This window comes from Fulmarus glacialis, unplaced genomic scaffold (assembly GCF_000690835.1).
Source record: "Fulmarus glacialis isolate BGI_N327 unplaced genomic scaffold, ASM69083v1 scaffold2079, whole genome shotgun sequence".
Taxonomy (NCBI): Eukaryota; Metazoa; Chordata; class Aves; order Procellariiformes; family Procellariidae; genus Fulmarus; species Fulmarus glacialis.
This window is the reverse complement of record NW_009233670.1, coordinates 11,825-28,838: the sequence shown is the minus strand read 5'-3', so window position 1 is coordinate 28,838 and position 17,014 is coordinate 11,825. Positions and strand designations below refer to the sequence as shown.

The 17,014-nt window shown below is 37.5% G+C and overlaps 2 protein-coding genes across 2 annotated transcripts in view; one reads left to right on the top strand and one right to left on the bottom strand.

The window, feature by feature from the left end:
* INPP5F (inositol polyphosphate-5-phosphatase F) overlaps nt 1–8,362 on the top strand; it is a gene marked incomplete at its 5' end in the record, with an annotated part of 19,070 nt that extends 10,708 nt beyond the window's left edge. The window contains 7 exon segments of the mRNA XM_009585377.1: nt 1,122–1,239; nt 1,784–1,982; nt 3,003–3,074; nt 3,170–3,243; nt 4,585–4,713; nt 5,468–5,555; nt 6,816–8,362. Coding sequence (XP_009583672.1) covers nt 1,122–1,239; nt 1,784–1,982; nt 3,003–3,074; nt 3,170–3,243; nt 4,585–4,713; nt 5,468–5,555; nt 6,816–7,950 — 1,815 coding nt within the window.
* A 3,067-nt stretch (nt 8,363–11,429) lies between these two features.
* MCMBP (minichromosome maintenance complex binding protein) overlaps nt 11,430–17,014 on the bottom strand; it is a 16,851-nt gene continuing 11,266 nt past the window's right edge. The window contains exons 10-15 of the mRNA XM_009585376.1: nt 16,610–16,727; nt 15,778–15,943; nt 13,443–13,576; nt 12,604–12,768; nt 12,117–12,205; nt 11,430–11,809 (exon numbers count right to left, since the gene is read on the bottom strand). Coding sequence (XP_009583671.1) covers nt 11,683–11,809; nt 12,117–12,205; nt 12,604–12,768; nt 13,443–13,576; nt 15,778–15,943; nt 16,610–16,727 — 799 coding nt within the window. The 3' untranslated portion in view covers nt 11,430–11,682. The remainder of the gene's footprint in view (nt 11,810–12,116; nt 12,206–12,603; nt 12,769–13,442; nt 13,577–15,777; nt 15,944–16,609; nt 16,728–17,014) is intronic.

The window sequence follows — 17,014 nt, the reverse complement described above, 5'->3', positions numbered from 1 at the left end:
AAAAGTTGTAGAATTTGAGCTACTTCCTGTGTGTATAAGTCACTGGTGGAACAATTTTTAGTATTCCTGGTATTTGGCATTGGAAAAACCGTTACAGTGGAAATCCTTAACACTTAAATCTCTCTTTAAATCTCTCCACTGAACTTTGATTAGTCTATTACATTAATCTTAAAAAAAAAAACCCCAAAAAAAAAAAACAAACCCCCCCCCCCAAAAAAAACCCCACAAACCAAACAAACCAAACAAAAAAATCCCACCAACGGCCTGACACTCTTTTGATTATAAATATTTTAAACTTTAAATCTGAAGCACAGAACTCGATTCATAGATCTAAATTTTCAGCCATTCTGCTTGAAGATTTCTCTACTCGCTATTGAGGTTCATGGATGAAATTTATTTGCAGTTTCATTGTGATATTTCTTTTAATTTGAAAGTGAAATGCACTTGAAATGTTCTTCATAGTAGTTGGCATGGCTTTTAGGACTGCTCTGTGCCAATGTTCAGAGTGTCTCTGCAAATAGAATCCTCTAACTACCAAAACTACTTTTTATTCAAATTCTAAGCCTTCAGTGGCCTAGAAACTTGCTTTTGTTTCTGAGCTTGTGAGCATATGTACTGTTTTCCTTCAGTATGTTATGCTTGTCTTATTTTGGTAGCAGAAGCAGAGAAGATGAAAACCATTTTTCAGTAAGTTCCGGTCTTCTCCATCGTTCCAGCAGTGTTCCTTTTACATTAAAGGCCAAAAAATAAGGGAGGGGTTTTTTGGGGCTTGTTTTGTTTTGGTTTTTCGACGTGTTCAAGCATCCCAGTGACTGATGTCTTGAAAGTTCTGCTTTAATGTTAGGTGGCATATATGTCTAGATTACTGTTTTCCATTAGGACTTTATATAGAATCATAGGTCTGTCAAAAGCATAAGATTCTCTGCAGAGTCAAACAGTGCCGTGAGAAGTAGGTGCTCTTTGAAAATCAGTATTTTCAACTTCTATATGAAATAGCTACTTGAACATAATTTCTGAATTGTCATCTATTCAGTTCTGAGTTTCAGGATGCCAAAGCTTTTGAGCTGAGACTGCTACTTCAAAGTTGCATATATGCATGATTTGCATGTTCTGTGTAACAGGGTGACTTCACGAGGACTGGTGAAAGAAAGCTGGCAGGAGTAATGAAAGATGGAGTTAATTCTGCAAACAGATACTACTTGAATCGTTTCAGGGATGCTTATAGGCAAGCAGTCATAGGTAAGAATACAATTTCAGCTAAGCTGAACTATGGTATTTAGAAAAGTATTGAAATCATCTTGGCTTTATCTTTTTGACTAATTTTTTTTTTCTGAAGCTTAAAAACATCTTGAGTGTATATAATGTTCACGTCTATGTAGTTGACACCATATGGAACAGTCATTTTCCATTTGGAGATTAAAACAGCATTAAATTCGGAGGGATTACATGCAGTGTAACTCATTGTAGAATTTGCTCCTAACTTCACTTTAGCATAATAAAAACCAGATGTCTTGTAACATCTCTATTAGACAAGTTAAACTTATGTAGCAAGTGTTTCTTAAAATAGTGAGTTAACTCTTGCTTTTCACTGAGAGAAAATAGTGTTACACCTACTGAGTTTTCAGTTTCAGGCAACATTCTATTTAGAAAGAATAACCATTTTTCCAGAGTATCTTCAAATATGAAACATTTGGAAGGAATTTACAAAGTAATCAACAGACTATTGCTGTATATCACTTTTAACTGTTCGTTCCTTGTTTGATATTTTGTGTGTTTTATTTAGATTTGATGCAGGGTATCCCTGTAACAGAGGATCTTTACTCCATATTTACAAAAGAGAAAGAGCATGAAGCCCTGCACAAGGAGAACCTGAGAACCCATCAGGAATTGATCAGCCAGCTGTTGCAGAGTTACATGAAACTGCTCTTACCAGATGATGAAAAATTCCATGGAGGATGGGCGCTTATTGACTGTGATCCAAGGTTTGTTGAATGAAGTCATAACTGATGACATGACACCTCTGTTAATTACTACTGCCTCTGTTAATTACTACTGATGTTAAATGATTTTGATGGCTGATGTGTTAACAGAATACAAGTGGACAGTTTTGTAGGATGACAAGAGTCCTTGAAGGGATTGAATACTTGTAATTGTAAAAAGAAAGGTCCTCTAAACATGTGCTTCTCCGAAAGTGCCATAAAAATCGTGCATGCTGGAGTTACCTTTGAGACATCAGCTGGAAATGCATGCATTCAGTTAATAGTGCCAAAATGTGGTAGGCACCATGAAGAGAACTTCTAACCACCCTTAGTTCTAGAAGGGACTGTTTGAGGAGCTGTTGTGGAAAGTGTAACTTGACTTCAAAGCTGTATCTGATCAGATTAAATTCTTGTGTAATGAGTCAGTAGTAGGAAAGCCTAGATTTCTCTTCATGAAAAGTAGTGAGCGTAAACTCTAACTTCACTGATAACTCTCCTTACCAAGTTCAGAGTTCACTAACTTGTAAAAGAAAAATAGTGGTTAGATATTCTGCGGGTTAAACTTCAGCATCTAAAAATAGCAAAGCAGGATGTTATCATAGCTATTCAAAGCACAGACTCATCACCTTAACTGAGTCTGAGATATTTTTCCATTTCTCTTAGCATTTTTAATAGTTTGTGGGTTTTCTTTTTTTTTTTTTTTTTTGGACCTGCTGCTGACCTATTTGAGCTGTTAGGTAACTCCAGGTTTAAGAGAGTGTTGCTTACATGGATCCACTTTTTGCATGGTACATCTAATGACACATCACGTTTTGCCTTGTGAAGTGTCTCACCTAACTTTGTTTTTCAGTGGCTGTGAAGAGGTAGCAGCATCACGCAAGATAACATACCGTAACTGAAACCTATTGTTGTAATGTGCCTTCAATTGTAAAAGAGTGTCCCTAAAATACACTGGGGATGGGTTACAGCTGTGCAAATAAAACCTTCTTCCCTGTATTCATTTTTCTTCTTCCCCTTCCTTAGTCTCATTGATGCCACTCATAAGGATGTGGATGTTCTGCTGTTACTTTCTAATTCTGCCTACTACGTGGCCTAGTAAGTTACCACTTTCTCTTACTATGTGTAGTTTATTTCTAGTAGCTTCGTTTTATATTAGTAGGAAGCATTAAATTCTGATTCTTTTTTTCTAGTTATGACGATGAAATCGACAAGGTGAATCAGTACCAAAGGTTAAGTCTTGAAGCTCTGGAAAAAATAGAAATAGGTAAGAATGTAGTCGCCATATATCTTTCTTGAATGCTCTTAGCAATAGCTTGAGCACTTATCAAAGCATCCTTCAAATATATTGAAACAGCAAGCCTCAATATATTGCATATATCCTGTGTAGTCCACCATAGCTAGAAATGTGCTTTCTTGCTGATAACGGATGCCAGAGTTGAATCTGTGTTCTCTCAGAGTACTGTCTTTTTCTACTGCTTGAAATGGAAACTTTGATCACTGGTAGGGTTCTAAAATTTCCCTCTTTCAAACTCTTAAAACCAAACCGAACCAAAACAGAAAAAAACCAAAACAAAAACACAAACAAAAAGACAAACCCATGGATTCATCAAAACAAATTTCATTATTTATCAATTGGCAGTAACAATTTGATCAACTTCTATAACGAATCACATTCAGTGCACTTTCTTTGATCCAAATACAGCAGCTGGTTCTGAATCATACCTTAGATCTGTTTCATAGCTCTTTTTAAAACTCTTCTTATCAGACCTTGAGAAAGAAACATGCTATTATGAAATCCCCTTGTTATGCTGATTAACTTATTGACTAAAGAATGTAATATCTGCAGACTAAATCCAGCACTTTCAGCTGAAAGTATTAAAGATGTGACATCTCTGACTTTCCAACTTTTTCATCTGTAGAGAAGGGGAGGAAATTTTTGTGGCTCCCAGTGTATGCCCCCCCGCCCCCGAAGAGTTTAATCCTCCATTACACAATATGTAGTGATTTCATCATCTCCTTACTGTAACTTCACTACCTATGTGCAATTTCTAAGAGTTCAGCGGAAAAGTCTCTCTCAGTTCTCTATTGTGGAGGTCCATAGTACATCCTGACGTACAGAATATAGTTGAAACATCTAGACGATATACCTTATAAAAACAAAAATAACCCCTTTTAATGATACAGATATGATGCAGTGCATTGAGGAGTTGAAGTACTTGGTCTAAATCTTGAAACTTACATTGCTTCCACTTGGTAAAAATATATTAGCTTTCTCTTTAATCCTTGCAGGAGCATACCCTAAAACACAGGATGTAATAGGTGTAGAATTTTTTTTCTTCTATTTGAAAAGAAGATCTGTAATAAAAAATCAGGCTGGATTATAATAGACATACGCAGAGAGTCTAATTGCTTTTTGTAAGTAATTGATTGTTTAGTTATTGTGAAAATCTTTCATTTAAAATGTCTATCCTACTCCAAAGAAAACATGAAGTTTTTTATGCTGAAAAAGACTGTCAACTCTTACATATGTTTAGGTGCAGTCTTTGCAGTATCTCTTTCAGTGTTTGGTTAAAGAAGATTCCTAATCTCCTGGTTTATTTTTCAGGGCCTGAGCCTACTCTGTTTGGCAAACCCAAGTTCTCTTGCATGAGGCTGCATTACAAATACAAAGAAATGAGTGGGTATTTTCACACGCTTAGAGCTGTGGTACGCAACCCAGAAGAAGATGGAAAAGGTTTGTTTCATATGTAAAAAATTTTATGCATAAAAGTGTATTCAGTGTTTCTCTAGGAAACACTTTTTCCATTGCTCTTCCAATAGCTTCTGAAGAAGGATAAATTTTAATATAATTCAGTTATGTGGGGTGGGGAACCGAAAAAAAACAACCCTGTATGTGACTTCCTGGGTGAATACTAGAATGTTACTGTTTTAATACAGAGAAAAATATGTTTCAGATATGGCTTTAAAGCAACGTGTCTCTCTAGAATTGAGACATTTCCATGCTCAGATCTTTATTGCTCCAAAAACCGATAAAATGAACTTAAAATTAGCTCCTAAAGAGTGGAAGAAATTATTTATTTAGTGAAATCAATGTCTAGAAATGTTCTTGCTTGTTGTTTAACTAAATTAAATGAACACTAATAAGGGGAAAATATCACTTCTTACGTGGAGCACTGAGTTTTGTCAACATGGATTAGAATAAATATAATTGCTTCTCTTCCTTCCACAAATGATGAATTATGGCAGAGATTCACTTACGCCCATTATTTAGGGCTTAAGGAGAGTCTATTCTTTAAGCTGATTTTGTAAGCTTAAAATCAGAATTGCAACTTGTTAGGGTGCAACTGTTCTGTAGGGTGAAAGAAAAAAACCACCAAGAAAACCAAACTAACTTAACTACATTACAAAAATAAGTCTAATTTTAGGTTTTGGAATATGGATTTTAAAGGTTTTTTTAAGGATCTGACAGGCTGCTAATTGGATTTCAGACACTCTTCAGTGCATTGCAGAAATGCTGAGAATCACAAAGCAAGCAATGGGATTAGATGTGCCCATTATTGAGAAAAAGCTAGAGAGGTGAGTACTTAAATGATGTGAATCTTCTGTGTCCCACTTCTGCTCTCTTCTCAGTGGCTAACAGTACATGGTACCAGTCATATATACGATGCCTAAAAAAACCATCTATAGCTACTGTGCTAGGAATTAATTTGTCCGTATGCTGCTTCAATAACAACTGTCTGCAGGTGCTTATCTAGAAGTATAGAATACTATTTTATACGTGTGTGCGTATAGACAATATACACTACCAAATGTAAATAACATACTGCATGATGGTTCATGATTAGTTTGTCAAATTTAATTTTTCGTATCCGAACTTAATGTCTGCTTCTGCAGTAAGAAGACAACCTATGAAGTGTAAATCTGGCTTGGATTCCACTGCAGTTGAGTATTTAACAAATCCAGGTTACATTACAGGTCTTGTGTGAAGAAATGGCTGAAGTTAAACTCCTAAATGTTAGTCAGAATGGCACAGAAATTTTTGTTTCGCAAGCCCACTAAAAGAAAAGGGCACATGAAAGCATAGTTAATAATTAAAAGTACTTACTAGAATTTTTTTAGATAGTTTTCTCTAATAAGTCAATTGTCTACAATCAAACAGAAGTAACCTTTACCTACAAATATTGGTGAGGTGTTAACGGTGTGGAAATAATTTACAAAGGACAATGGAGTAGAAATAAGAGGATGGCTAGCTGAAGTTTAGCACGTTTTACCAGTTCAAGTGTGATCTGTTGCATTATTTTGGGACCCTTCCAATTCAGACTGTATGAACTACTAGAAAATGTGTTGTGAAGCGCAATTGTAAATTGTCAAGCGAAAGCTATTAGGGCACATATTCCAATAACTTTTTTCTGCATTTGATTATTGAGCTACTATTTCAGCTTCTTTTCCCAGCTGAGTCGGAAGTGTAGCAAGAAAATCTTGCTCTTTTTTACAGGTACTGAAGACTGAATATTTGCTAAATCTGGCTACTGCGTACAGCATACACAAAGTCAGAGTTACAAATACAGAGAATTCAAATCCAGCTTCATCTAAAACTGAAAATGCCTGCAGAAGCTTGCTTTTCCCCTTGTTTGGCTACCATTCTGTAGCAGCCCTCCTTTTTTGTTGTTTTGAATTTGATTAGCTTATCCTTTCCTTACATAATTGTACCCATATAACGTAGTTACCAAAATGTCCATCTGTATTATGGAAGTAGACTGGAAGATGGTAAATACTTGGTGTTTATAAATGAGACTGCCTTGATTGTACGTGAGAGATTTTTTCTTTGTCTTCCAGGAAGAGCAGTAAACCTCATGAAGACATCATTGGCATTCGGTCTCAGAACAGAGGGTCCCTGGCCCAAGGCAAGAATTATTTATTGAGCAAGTTTTCATCTCTCAATCAAAAAGTGAAACAAACCAAATCCAATGTAAACATTAGCAATCTTCGGAAGTTAGGCAGCTTTACCAAACCTGAAGTGAAAGTCAATTTTTTAAAACCAAATTTGAAAGTGAATCTTTGGAAATCAGATAGTAGCCTTGAAACTTTAGAGAATCCAGTGGCAGATACTAAAGTCCATACTGAATCTGATACAGAAGTATCAGATAATGACTCATTCCACTCAGATGACTTCCTGACTAATTCTAAATCTGATGAGGACAACCAGCTAACTGACTCTCTAGAGAACATAGGGCAGACAGACTACCTGCTGCCTAGCTGTGGTATCATTGCCTCAGCTCCACGGTTGGGCAGTCGGTCCCAGTCTATAAGCAGCACTGACATGAACATTAGCATTCACGTTCCAGCCGAGATCCCTGTCTCTCAGGCCAGCCGGTCTGACTGTGAAGACATACCCACGCCTTCTGCTGACAATGTGGAGATGGAATTTGCTAAACCTATTGATGTGTACTGCCAGAGGTTTGTGCATGATGCTCAAAACAAGATGTCAGGTGCTTTGGAGGCTGAGGCTGGTTCTCAAGAGCCCCATCACATAATAAATCAAAACAGCAATCATACATCTAAGAAAGCAGAAACCAAGGCTGAAGCTATTGGAGACATTCCTTCCAGGCCATCTAAGTTGGATGTACAGTCTTCTGAGCCAAATCCTCAGCTCTTAGCTGTTGGTGGGACTGACTGCACTAAATCTCATAAAAGCCCAGGATCTGTATCTGGCAACCTTGAGACAGGACTCCACATGACTCCTTCTCCAGCTGACAGTAGCAGTAGCAGAGCTGTTTCTCCTTTTGCTAAAATTCGCAGTTCCATGGTCCAGGTTGCTAACATCACACAAGCAGGATTGACTCAAGGGATTAATTTTGCTGTGGCAAAGGTCCAGAAGAGCCCTGCAGAAGCAGAAGCTATAAATGAAATCAAACAAAAAGAACTGAAAGAAATGTTTACGCAATGCCAGACACGAATAATTCAAATCTAGTTGCTAATTTAGGAAGTGTTCTTCTAGTTGCGGCTTTTAATACAATACTAAAAAAAATTGCATCAGGACTCATTGTGGCATGAACTGCTACTGAATACTGGGAACAATAATAAAGATAACTTGTTTACAGGAAGTGAGAGATGCAAATGAATTTGGTTCTGACCAAGCTTCAGAATTCCCTCAGGCAGCTGAGACAAAAGAACGGTAAACCATATTAAACAGGTAGCTTAGACACTGGGATTTAATAAGCATGCTGTCTATCTTAAATGTGTTGCACAGTTATTTTTGGAGACTAATTTTGTAGCTCTTCTGACTTATGTAGAAAGTATTTATACTAAAAAGGTGATACTGCACTTCTATGACCTTACTTACTTTGCACTGCACCAGCAAAATAACTTACCAGTAAATTACATTTTATTTATTTTTGGACTAGTATTTTTACTTGTTTCCATTGAAGTTTTAGATACAGCTTTCTATGAATTGTGCCTCTACAATGGGAATTGATGCATTTTTGTTGAATTTAATTATGTTAACCAGAAATTAAGATTTTTTTTTTTTGCTGTCCTTTTCTTTCCCCACGTCCTGGGACACTTTCAGTAAAGGTAAGGCATATAGATCCAATCTGAAATATTCACGATCCTGCAGTGCAAATTTAGTTTGTAGATTTCCCCCCCCCCCACTTGTTTTGAGGTGAGGGGAAATGGAGCAAATGTCCTCTTAATTGTCTTGCCCATGCTAAAGCTATTCCTATTTCCTTTTTTCCACATTCCAAACACTGGCAACTTGCTCTAATTTTTTTGTCTCTCTGTAAAGCAAGACAAGCCAGATACCTGACCTTCAGGCATTGTGTCCCTCTGTGCTATGACTTTTTTTTTAAACTATATTCTAACTGTCCAGATGCAAAAGTTCCAAATAACTTCTAAAACTGAAGGCAAGCGTACTGTTTCATAAAATCAGTGTTGCATTAGAGCATAGTTGTCAGCACCTAATCAAAACCAAATTCATTACCAACTCAAGCTTTGCATACATGCTGGGAACTGGATAAAAAACCCCCCTTATCTATGTGTGTCAAAAGATTAAATCTATCTAAATTACTATTTCCCAGAAATGCCTTGCTATGCCATTCTAGTATAGGACATTATCCAAAAGCTACTGTAAAAGCAGGATCTCACTATGCTGTGGTTTATAACTATAACCACCATTATAGACCCTGTGCCTCTGTGTTCTAGTCCATGTACTGTAGATAGGCTGCACGTGGTGTTCTGAGAAAGTAGTGTCATATGGGTAGGGTAGTAGTGTCTTAGGACCTCTAGCGTGTCTGATACGATTATCGTCTAATCCTGATGTGCTGAAACTTTGATAAACAAATCTGATTTATTTATTTGTTTTATTAAAGTGATGTGGGTTTGGGTTTTTTGAGTGTCTATCCTTGTGGCTATATTTAAAATTAAACTACTGCTGTATTTTAATGTGAGCAATATACCTGAGATATTTTAATAAAAAAAGTGGAATCAAAAGATGGTTTTGGGCACATGGTGTTAAGGGATATGGTACTCCAGGGTTCTGGGGTGTTAAGTTTTGAAGATGGGTGTGTTGTCTTGACTTTTTCTGACTGAAGAGTCACAGAATCACAGAATGGTTGAAGTTGGAAGGGACTGCTGGAGGTCACCTAGTCCAACCCCTCTGCTCAAGCAGGGCCACCTGGAGCTGGGTACCTGGGATGGTGGCCAGGTGGCTTTTGAACATCTCCAAGGATGGAGCCTCCCCTGCTGCTCTGGGCAGCTCAGCTCAGCTACCCTCACAGTGATGTCCAGAGAGAACCTCCTGTGTTTCAGTATGTGCCCATGGCCACTTGTGCATCGCTGGGCACCAGAGGAACGAGCCTGGCTCCATCCTCTTGGCAGCCTCCCTTCAGGCAGTTACAGACATTAATAACATCCCCAGTCAGTCAGGGGACACACACATGACGTGAGTCCCTTATCCTTTTCTTCTAGCATTGCACTGCTACAGCCCTGGCCTCAGGGGAGGGGGGAAAAAAACCCAACTCATAGATACATTTATGAGGACATCCTTAAAAACTGGCTAACCTGGTACTTGCAAATGTTCTGGAGAAGTGAGAGGAAATTCCAAATACTTTGCCATTATTTTGGTAGGAGAAAGAGAAACCAATCTGTACACATACATAGTGACTTCTACAGCCTAAGAGAGTCCTGTAGGGCAAGGGTACCAGTAGCTATAATGTCACTCCTATATTTAAAAAAAAGTGGCTTAGTCCACAGGCTGGGGCATATCTTCCTGGAAGCTAATTCCTGATCTGTATTGGTTCATTACTTGGTGATCCAAAAGTATTGTGTCCTGCCAGCTTGTGCATTGTCCAATGCTTATGAAATATTGGAGATGTCTCAAATAATCCATGGCAATATGCATAAAACCATCCTCTAAGCAGCACTGAAAGAAAAATGTTACAAACCAACTATGCTTTCCAGCCAGGCTGCCTTTTGAAGAGAGGCTTCATTTTCTTCCTATATTTGTTCAGTTGTTTAACTTCATATTAATGTAGCACAAGTCAGATGAAACCATGAATGTTCATTTTAGTTTTCAAAAAAAGAAATAAGCTGTAAGTGATTTGAAAGGGCATCAAACCTGGCTCAAGTTTAAGATACACAAACTGTTTATCATAATAAATACTCAAATTATTATTAGTATGCAGAGATGAAAAGGACAGTTTCAGATTGGCTGTGCAGCAAAAAACAATGTCATGTTTAAAATAGGAAGAATGCAGTAAAAAAAGGGGTTCCTGTTCACACAATCTCAGTCATGAAAAAGCACTAAGTAAAGGTGGTAGCAGCCTAATGTAAACTTGGCAGGAGCCTTTTTTCTTGTTAAACTAGTTCTACAAGTCTAGGGGCAGCATGTCCTCTGAAAACCAGCTCAAAGAGTACAGCATGAGTAAGATGTGTAGAGACCATTCTTAATTGGTATTAGTCAAACAATTTAAACACACTGCATTATTGGTAATGTAGAAAGTAAGATACATTTTGTATGAGTACATGAGTATCACCAATTCTCCAACTAATGATTTTTCTTTTCCTTAAGAAAGTTGTGCCAGACTAAAGCTTATTAGAGAGATTTCAGAAGTTAGTTGTGGTCTTCTCTAAGTACAATAAAGATGTATTTCATACTGGAACCTTATCATGGATAAGATCAAATCACTTCTCTATACCACACTGTAACCACTATTACACTGCTGCTCTGAGTGCATGTGCCTTCGCTCCTGGGAACAACAGTACACAGTTCTAGATACTGAAGTCAATGTTTCTTTCAGCTGCAGCTGCTGGTTAGCCAAGACCTCTGATCCTCAAAATTCAGCCATTCAAGAATTACATCACAAACTTATTCCAGAATAGAGCCTACCACTGCTGTGTATGAAGGGCTCTGGGTTGAATTTTCTTATTATTAAAGGAAATAAGTTTACACAATTTCAGTATTAAAGTTTAATATCAAACAATTTGCTCATTGTTACCAATTTTCAATTACAAAACAGGCTCCAAAAAAATTTCATAAAATATGTTTAACTGGCTGAACAGAGTTAAGTGTGTTCAGACTGCAAGGGTAAATATCCATAACTTTTTGGTATAAATTATCTACAAAAACTGGTATAAACAATATTCCAATCTTAGTATGGGTTCCATCTAGGATTAGACAAATTCTCATAGCGACATCCACAAAATATTAAAGTTCATTCCCATTAACACATTTTTGCTGCTGAAGTCTGGCTTTACGTAATGCCTCCAGTTGTTTTGCTCTCAGCCACCTCTCTCTTGACAGCGTGGTCTGCCCCGCGCTGAGAGACAGGAACCTAGATGAGCAGAAACAGCAATTAATTGAATAAGAGCTTGTTCATGTGTCAGGTTTGATAAGCTAATTCAGTACAAAACCAGTTTTCTTTCAGTATCCTATAACTAGAAGGCATGGGAAGAAAGCAGGGAGGAAATACTTTGCGTAACTAAGAATCTGTGACAAGAGGAACAAAGGAAGAGGCAATTCCACCTTTTGATTTGCTAGCCAGCCTCATGCAACTGCAATCAAACTGCAGACTGAGCATTGACTTTATTCATTACCAGCTTGCTAGAAAGTCTTCAGTTACGACAAACAGCGCTACCCACCTTGCTACAAGCAGAGTTCTGTGCAGATCATCAGCTGTTATGCTCTCGGGGTCATTCTTCCGCATTTCTACAAAGTCTTCTTCTACTGCCTATAAACAATACAGCATGTAATTAAGTGGCCAAAAAGAATCTTCACGACGAGATAAGCTTTTAAGGAGCTAAACACCATAACGACCCTTAGATTACAGGAGAAACATTTCAACTCATTATTGTCGGGAAGCGAGCCTGAGTAAAAACAGGGTAGTTCTCATCTTTGAAAAGAATTAGTTTTCAAAATGAGCTTTAGAAAGCAGTGTACAGTATATACTGAAAGACTCAAGAGTACAAGTCCTTGAAGGCACATTCAGGACAAGATTCTGTTTGGTTTTTAGAAAACTTCAAGGAGAATCACTGACAGGGCGAGCAATGGGAAAGTACAATAACTCTCTATTAAGGTGCTTTCTATCTGAATATACAGTTGAAAACATATTAGTGAAGTCTTCCATACCTTGGTCACTTCATCAGATATACTGTAGTCCAGCAGCCTCAATAAACTTAGATAAATTCGAAATTTGTTCAACACAGAAGGGAGGACTGCTGTTAGGAGGCTGTTCATATACTCTTCCATGTTTGGTGGAATTATCTGTGGTTGTAAGTGGACTTGGCAATCTGACTGAAAAATAAAATTACATATCATCTCTTTCCACATCCTATTTTTTTCTATTCCAAGACTAATTTAATCTCTAAAGCAACAGAAGTCACTATTTCCCAGAATTAAGGTAAGACAATTTATTCTTTAAATATTTAATGGTTCCCTTTTTGAAAACCAGCATGAAATCCTTACTCAAGCAGGAGTTGGCTTCACTTAGAGGCCAGAGAGCAAACATTCAGTTCATAAAGCTGGAATGCAAGAGATCAGGTGTCTCTAAGCTTAGGCTACTCAGTTTTTCTAGAGTCAACGCCAGATCCGTTGCTCTTTATTCATGTGCCCATCAGCTCAGAAACTACTGTACTAGAGTACGGCTTTGAGAGTAGCAGCGTGGCTGCAGGCTTTACCCATTATGGGACCTCCGTCAATAACTTCAGTCACTGCCTTGCCATCACTACACTGTTCAGCCAAGGAGGAGGGAAGGTCAATCTCTTGGTTCTCCTTTGAACAGGTTCTTGGCCTGGCTGCAGCCACGAGTGTATCTCGAGTAGCTGCTGTAGCACGAGTACTGCCAGTATCATACCCACCCCTGGTCATAAGACTCTTTTCCTGTCTTCACGTGTCTCTGGAATGGCATGCTCTAAGTAAGTAGCTACCAACTGTAATTATTCCCCAAATTCAGGAAGACTTTGCCATACCGGTAGGAGTGATCGGCCCTCTGAAGTGATAAGAACGTTAATATTGCATGGGAATTCCATCTGGTGGTAATTGAAGTCATAATCCACCTTCTGCCAAGTTATCAGATTACCCAGTGCTGTCACATTATGTACACCTAGAAAAGCAAGAACAAATTCTCTGACAACTGGACCTAAACAAATGTCAGACTTGATTTTTTTTTTCCAATCTGTTTTTAATGAGCAGCTGGTAGAAATATTCTTGCAAGCATCCTTCTTTTTGTTTCTTCTCGTGTCTGTGGTGTCTTCCGTACACAGAGAACCCTTTCTTAAGGCCAAAATCAAGAATTCTTGAAGGATTTCAAGCCTAACTTTTATCTGGCCTAGTATATGTGTTAATAGCTAATGTTTTCATCGGTCCTACAAAGCCAGATAACTGTTTACAGAGAAAAAAAAAATCTCCTCAAAAGAGGACAAAACACTACCAATTATCTGACAGAAAGTGTAGTCTAACCGGGGGTGGAAGTCTTGCTGGATAAAGAACACATTAGATAGACTAGCAAGACCAGAACAGCTGAAAAACATACTCCTCATTTTGCCAAATTGTTATAGAAGTCACTTGCCTTACCTGGAACTAAGTTATGTAAAATCTAGAAAGTTAAGATTGACAAATTAACTGGTTAATTCTTGAAATTCTCCCTTTGAAATACCGACATGTACCCAACAATTCAAATTTCTCTTCAGCAGTGTTACTGCATCAAATGACGCATCTACGGTTATGTTTTTGCCTTTAATGAATTAGTATTAATTTACTATACTGTAAATAAAGGCAAAGTTAGTAAATAAAGGCAAATTTAATATTATGGTTTACTTCTGGGACATTTTCCCCTTTGAAGTCTCTAAGCTGTAACTTCCAAGAGTTCCAAACCAACTACTAGATCTAAAGATACTTATTCTTCTCTAGGATTAAATTTAGTTCCCAACATTGCTACAAGAAATTAAAAATTCTTACTTTTTTTACTCTAAATTCAGTAGAGAACAACATCACACCAACAGAAGTGAAGTAAACTTAACAAGCCTTTTTTATCTGCAACTTTTAATACCTAAAATATTACTTTTCATTAAATGTTGAGTTTTTTAGACATTAAGGACAAACATTTTAGAAAACCTATAAACCAGCACAGCAAGATTTTTCTGTAAATGGGAGTTTTTCATGTTTTGACATTTTTTTGAAACAGATAATGCAAAGATTTCTACTAGTTTTAGTATTTTCTTTAGTGAAATTTTGTAACTTCACTAAAGGAGAGTAACAAAAAAAATACTGAAGACTCAAAACCCAGTGAATAATTTCAATGAACAACTTTTAATAGCAGTAATTAAAAAAAAAAAAAGATTGTGTTTCTACATAGAATCAACCTGAAATCTGCACCTCACTAGTTCTGCCAGACTAAGTGCTTGAATGGGACAGAGTACTGATACTCGTTAGGGAGACCCAACAGGCTTATAGCATCACACAGTGTAGCAGGTTCCCCAAGATAGCATTTCTATTTTAATATAAAGTCACTTCCAGGGATTTCCTATCCATCTTTCCTTGAAATCACCAGAGATATCCATACTATGCATTCTCCAGTTGCTGAACTGTTAATAGGTACCACAACTTACTTCTTTTATGCAGGTTATAATTAAATTAACCGTCTAAAGCTCTGTAGAAAGCATAGTACACAGCACTACATCAGCTTACAAGATAGGATCATCATTCTGTTCCACACAGTAATAGCTATTTTTTTTATCTCCAGTTTTTAGTTGGGTTTTCAGGGACGGTTTCCATGTAAACAGTGCAAGTATAAAGCATAAGGCAGCAGTGTATTCTTCCCCCCCCTTCTTCATTCATGATTACAAGAAACTGAAAGGCCATTCTAACGAATCGGAGGTATTTTGGTCTAAAGAGTTACTCAAATCAGGGGCCTTTTCCACCAAGTGTCAAAGACACTGTCCAGAGTTCTCTACAATGCAAACAAAGCTATACTAAACAAGGAACCATCTTGTTTCGTTATTGGTCATCTGTGGTCTGGGATAGAGATTTTGACTCAATACAAGCATTTCTGAGCAAAATACCAGAAAATTCCAGAAAGTAAAACAGGAAAAAAACCCCCAGGAGATCCAGCTGTAAGTCGTCTGAGAAGGCTGCAGACTAGCAGAAAGCTACTTCAAGCAATGAAAGAATATAAGGAAACCACAAACAGTTTTGTAATAGAAAGTTATTACTGGGACACAATTAGCACCACTGTCTTAAAATATATCAATTTTTAACCTTCCAGATGAGATTTTTTTTTTTTTTTGGTAAACAAAAAATGTCTACCTGTTGTGTCAAGCTGTCCTTGCTCAAGCTGAGTCTCATCTACTACAAGGGAAGTGTTGCTGGCAAGCTGCAATACTCCACTGACTAAGCGATTAGCTGCGTAGTCTTTGTGTGGGATAAATCGTGAATGGTTCATGTTTTCAATGGTCATTTGTAGGCGATAGGACTGCAACGAGAAAAGAAACTAATCAGCACATTTCCTCTCCTCCAGCTTCCCTAGTAAATACTGCTTCCTTTAACAAGAGCTATAACTGTGAACCTCCAGAGTAAGTAAAACAAGACTTATTACCACAATATAGAATACACTTTACCCCAAATGGCCAAATGCTAAATACTTAAAAAAAAAAATTTCCCAAAGGAAAAGAACGCTGTTAAGAACTCATATCACCTGTATTGCACACCTAGGGTAAGCAAAACAACAACAAGTTATTTATTGCAGCAATACAGTTACTATGAACCCAAACTGAATTACTATGAATTTTTTGCAGAACAGTATCCACAAACTTGGGGATAAACAGTTAACGACACGATAATGAAATAACCTAAATGTCTAAACACATCAATCCAGAAAGACAAAGTATGCAGCATCTGTCTGTCAGTTTAATACCTATGAGGATATGATTTTATTCCATATTCATCCTAGATGACTAGGTAAATAGAGACTTCATGACAGGCAAGCCATATCTCCATTTTTATCTGCCATCTACACGGATAGCAGGAGCCTCCATTTAAGAAGCCTGCCTTTAACTAAAATATTGTTTATTTGGTTGAAACAATTAGACCAACATCTACCATCGGAAATATTAAAGCACTATAATGCCATTATTCTTACTGCTGGAACAAGCTGCTGGATAATGCGGTATATGTGCTCCGTGAAGATGCTATTTCTTGGACATCCGCTCAAGTTGACTGTGAATTTTCCCAGAGGAAGCACATCTCGTCTTGCATAACTAAAAGAAAAATAACACAGGTTAGGCAAGCATCTGATTAACATGGTGAATACAGGTATCAATCAGTTTGAGTGTTGTGCAGTATCTTTGACAGCTAGCAGGATTTCAATATTAATACATATATAAATAGCAGGCACATTTTCTTCCTTCTCCAGTGTCCAAGGAGCTAAGTTAGGCTGAAGGCTGCTGTGGAAGGCTTTGCAGCATTGCACAAAAGCAGTACATTCATAGTGCTTGAGATCCTGCAACGTGCCTTCTAGACGTTCTGTTCTCCTTGTGCTCTACTG